Raw genomic sequence first — 5,053 nt, 5'->3', positions numbered from 1 at the left:
AGGCAGCTGTGGGGCTCAGCCGCCCACAGCGCTCCTCGAAGAGCAGATCACCCATTCCCTGCTCCGGTGAGCGGCATGGTGGGCTGGGGGGAGCACAAGGTGACAGGGCTGCTCTCCTCTCCCTGTGAGCGCTGCTGGGACAGTGGTGGGAACGTGCCTGCAAGTATCCACCACTAATCACAGAGGGGTCTGTGCTCCTGCTGCTGGGTTTGGGGTTTTCTTTTTTCCAGCCACAGAAGGGGAAACTCATGTCGCAGTGCCAGGGCGGCCGTGCAGGGACAAACCTCTCTGGCAGGTGCTGAGGCCGGCAAACAGAGGAGGCACGGCAGCAATGGCTGCCCTCTACATGGTGGTGCCCCCAGCATCAGGGCAGCAGCTGCCCGTGGTGCAGAGGGGACCCCAGAAACCTCAGCTGCCGCTTATGCCTTAAAAGCCAGGAGGGCAATGCCCGGCAGATGCTGGCGGGAACTCTTCCTGCTACCCAGGCGCCTGGAGACCCCCTGCCTGTCCCCGAGCAAGGGGCACTGCGAGAACAACCTCTGATGTCTGCTGCGCCACGCTCGGCAGCAGCGATGCATTTATTTAGTGTTAAAGGGAGGGGCACCACCAACAACAGAAGAAGCAAATGTACACAGGAGGAGGGACCGAAGACAGTTTGGTGGCTTGAGGTGATGCCAGCAGCTGGGCCACCCTCCGGCAGTACGCCAGACTAATGAAGGAGCGGTCCCGCACACAGCGCCGGGATTCTTTCCTGGAGGATGCACAACCACGCCAAAAATAACGCGGGGATCAGAGGTGTACAAATACCGGCCAATGGCGAGCCCTGCCCCCCGGTCGGACTCACGCTCTCGGGAACCTGCTCTTGGAGAGGTATTAAGCCCAAGGAGCCGCACAGACACTGCGATAGCCAGCCTTGGAAAGGAGACACCACATATTTCTTGCAGTGTAACCAAAAGAAACGAGGTGCTCTGCAAGGATAAAGAGCAACTGCTGAAATAATTAGTGCGGGTTGGCACTAAGGGCATGTGTGCGTTAATGACGAGAACACCTGCCCAGGCGTGGCAAGGCAGCTCGGTCTTGCCCCCCTGGTCTGGTGCCCAGCTGCGGAAGGCACGGTGCTGCTGGCTGTCAGCGCCCAACACCTGCGGGGGGGACGAGAGGGAGTCACGCAGCTGCTTGAAGGGAGCTACAAACCTGGTGGGGAGGAGTGTTCAGTCCGGGCTAAGCATCCCGGAGGTAAAGCCATCTCGTGGTGAGCTTCCTGCTCGGGGAGGATGATTTTCGGGGGCGATTTGCAATTTCAGCAGAAGTCTTAGCGTCAGCACCAATTAATTTCCTCCCCCAGCCCCATCTGAGACCCAGATGGGAGGCATAAGCCAGCCTGTCCTGAGTCTTCTGGTGTTTGCAACTTAAATATGGGAGCAGACTTTAGTAAGAAATCGTTTTTGTTTTCCTGAAGGGTCACCCCATATCCTGCAATCGGTGTTTGCAGCACGAAACCCCTGTCTGCGTTTCTCCCCAGTGATACTGCCAGGGTGAGCTTTCTTCACCACATTTTGGTATCGACCACCTGGCTAACTCCTAATTCACTGTACGAGGGAGACAACTAGGCTATCCGACACTGCTGAGACAACTCGAGTGACCAACAACTCAAAGGTAACAAAAGGACTGGGAAGTAATACAGAAACATGACCTAGCTTTGAATCTCCTGCCTTTTGGTTGCTTACAACGGAGGTGTCCAAAAAATAGCAGTTGGGAGAAATTAAGACATCCTATTTACAAGTTCATATGCACTTAAAATACATAATTGAGCCCCATTCCTCTGATAATGTGTGTCATGCACCCGCAGAGAGAATGTGGCTCGAACGGTCATCAAAAAAATCTTTAAAGTTTTTTTTTCCTTAAAAAAAATAAGTTATTTTAGACCTGACAAATCACTTGCCAAAAGGAAGCAGCTGTTAAACAGAAGCAGTTACTCAGTTATACAAGGGCAAAGAAAGCATCAGTCAATGAGCTTTAGAGGCTTGTATAACAAAGGAGGCAATTTTGAAAGCTTTAAGAAACTCACTCTCTGGCTAACGGTGGTTTGCCAGCTTTCAGCATGCATCAACCCAAGTTTAAAGCTCTGGGGTTTCTAATCGCACCCGGCCGGCCAGTGGCAGGACGCTACACCCTGCGGCTCACCAGCGTGTAAGCTTCCGCCAAGGGGTGGTGGATGGGAATGCTCTGCTGCAGACTCACCGTGGTAAGTCGGCGGCACGGAGCCGGCCCGTGGGAGGAAGGCAGCGTGGGGCAGGGGGAGTTCGGCCGGGGCTCCCCCCCCTCGTCGTGGCTGCGTGGGGTTTCACGCCACCGCTCCTCCCGGTAATGCTTTTGGCTGGCAAGCACCCACGGGCTGGCAATGTGGTTTGTAATGCTCAGTGAATTAATTGAGACCTGCCCCCCGTCCCATCCTCCCCAGGGCTCACTGCTCTGTGTCCGCATCCGACCGCAGGCAGCTCGGGACCACTGCAACCAGCTCCTACCTGCACGGGGTGGAAGCGCAGGGGTCAAGTCCCCCTCCAGCTGCCTAGGTCCAGACCTCGAGCCCAGGTCCAGATCACACCGCACCGGGGGAGGAGGCAGCTCCAGTCCTCCACCCCCTCTCCCCGGGGCCAGGTGAGACACTGGTGGAGCCGAGCCTCGGTCCTCAGAGGAGAATGGTGAGAGCTGGGTGCGGGTTTTCTTGTTGGGGATCTCTGTGGGCGGACGGAAACGGTGAGAGTTTCATTTCCCCGTGCTACGGGGCAAGGGGGCGGGGAGGGGGCGTCCGAGGAAGTTCAGTCCATCACAGGACGAAAAACAGGATAAGCACCACCAGCAAGATGACGAAGAGGATGATAATTGCACACCACTGCCGTCGATCTGTAAGAAAAAGGAAGCATCAGTCTTCCCGCTTTAACTGAGAAGTAAAATCGGGGGAGAACTTTTCTTTGCTGTACTGCTAGGAGCCCAATTTAAGCTTAAAGAAGCCATGAAAAGCCAAAGCAGCAGCTCCTTTGGCAGCACGCCCCACTGCAGCCCACGGGGCAACAGCGTTTCTCCTCCAGGATACATCTGTATCAACCAAGTTCAAACAGATTTGATAAGCCGTTTCAAAAACAATCGGGAGGAACAAGCAGAGAGCTGCTGTGTGTTGCTGCTCGTTCATGGAGTAACCTGTTTGCTAGAGGAACAAGAAGGGGTCTGGTGAAAGCTGCCTGAACGAGCTCTGCCAGGAGGAGCTTGTGGCAGCTCCCCTTAGGAGAGTGCCAGGAATGAGGTTTCCCCTGGACGTCTTTACACCTCGCTGGGCCCCATGCATGCTCTGCAGAAGCTCAATGCTGCATTGCCTCTGAAAGCTGCCATCTGTCCATAGCCACGTCTGCGATGGCAGAGAGAAAGCCCCTGTGAGACGATGGTGCAGCAGTAGGGACAGGGCTGCTGCCATCCCCTAACTTCTGGGCACAGCAGCTACCCCGGGAAGAGCCCTCCTGGTCAGCTCCGGCACGTGCGATGCCACAGATAGCAGAAATGCTCTTTCACAGCTCTCAGAAGCACTCTGCAATGATGGAAGCATTTTTCCCAGAGGAAAGGAGAGATACGCAAGGTTTGCCAGCTGCCACTGGGCTATGGGTGACCCAAAGTGCACTGTCAGCACTCCAAAGGGTCTTTCTAGGGCTGTATTTCCACAACCTCATAAATTCTCTGGCCAGCCTAATCCTGCAGAGCAGGAACACTGCTCCTCCTGACTCGCTGCTGCCTCCACAAACTACCCAAGCACCCATGGGAGAGAGGTAACGGAGGAGGCGACCGCCGGGCGCACCGCCAGCGCTCAGAGGCGAGCCGGTGGCGGGGGACTTCCCAGCAGGCACGCCGGGCTTCCTGTTTGCTCTGCCCGCAGAGCCCTGCCAGCCCACCAGCTTCAGGCACAGCCTTATAAGGACTTTTCTCATGGGTTCAGCCTTCCCCCGGCGCAGAAATCGCCTCTTTCCTCTGCCAGCTGAGATACATCTGACTGACAACAGGCCTGCGGGCCGGCAGGTGCCAGCGGCCCGAGGGCAGGTGGGATTTGGGAAGGGGCTTGCTGCAGGCAAGTGTTTGGTGCGGGGGAAGCCACACATAGTGGCAAGAGTTTTATGGCACCTTGAAAGCTTTTCTTCCACAGGCAGCCCAGGAAACTGCAGCAGAGCAGGAGGCTGCAGAGCTTCCCCTCCTACCATCTAGAGGGGGATTTTCCCACTGCGGCAGTAGCAGCATAAATAGAAAGGCATCTGTAAATAAAACAAAGGCAAAGGACAGGCTGCAGAGCAGTGTCTGGGCAGGAGCAGCTGCAGGGCTTGGAAGTCTTCCCCCTCTTTCAAGCACAGAGAGCTGCTGCCTCTACTCTGCTTGGGTCTAGGATGGCTGTCGGCGGGTGGGAGCACGTAGCATCCCAGCCCAAAGAGCCGAGGGCTTGTCTCTCCCTTTCCAGGACTGGATCCCACGTCCCAGGACCTACCACTCGTCATGTGAGACACTTTGGCGAGCTTCTTCATGACATTATCAAGCCGTGAGTGAGTGCTGTCTAACTCGTGGGAGAAGTCGTCCAGCATCCTGGGGACAGAGAAGCATGGCACTCGTCAGCAAGCAGCGCATCCCTTTGGGTATTTCTCAGTGTGCTCACACACACTGATCAAAACACCGATGTGACTGGTGTATCACACCTTGGTGGAGAAACGCAACGCGGCCCGGTCTCCTGAAAGCACCCAAGGCGGGGGGGGGTGGGGGAGGAACCTCCTGAAGCAGCGGCTCTGCTTTGGTGGAAAGTGGGAAATCATTTGGGACTCCTGTCAGACTGGTCCCCCCTGCATGTTCATGGCTGAGCTCCATGCACCCCTGCAAGGTGAGGAGTGGGGGTTTTCCTCCTTTTAAGAGGAAAGTCTTGTTTATAATCTGTGATGAGCAGAGACTGGTTAGATATATCTAGATGCCAGCTTGGACTTTAAATCTCTTTTCTTGTTCAGGGCTTGCAGTTGAAGCTAAAAATCTTGTT

At 55.7% G+C, this 5,053-nt stretch overlaps 1 protein-coding gene across 1 annotated transcript in view; it reads right to left on the bottom strand.

The window, feature by feature from the left end:
- Positions 1 to 538: 538 nt before the first annotated feature.
- STX6 (syntaxin 6) overlaps positions 539 to 5,053 on the bottom strand; it is a 21,301-nt gene continuing 16,786 nt past the window's right edge. Inside the window, exons 9-10 of the mRNA XM_009320729.1 lie at positions 4,520 to 4,614; positions 539 to 2,904 (exon numbers count right to left, since the gene is read on the bottom strand). Of these exons, the coding sequence (XP_009319004.1) occupies positions 2,828 to 2,904; positions 4,520 to 4,614 (172 nt within the window). The 3' untranslated portion in view covers positions 539 to 2,827. The remainder of the gene's footprint in view (positions 2,905 to 4,519; positions 4,615 to 5,053) is intronic.

This window comes from Pygoscelis adeliae, unplaced genomic scaffold, assembly GCF_000699105.1.
Source record: "Pygoscelis adeliae isolate BGI_AS28 unplaced genomic scaffold, ASM69910v1 Scaffold402, whole genome shotgun sequence".
In the NCBI taxonomy this organism is placed as follows: Eukaryota; Metazoa; Chordata; class Aves; order Sphenisciformes; family Spheniscidae; genus Pygoscelis; species Pygoscelis adeliae.
Note: the sequence above shows the minus strand (reverse complement) of the source record. Positions and strands in the feature narration are given on the sequence as shown.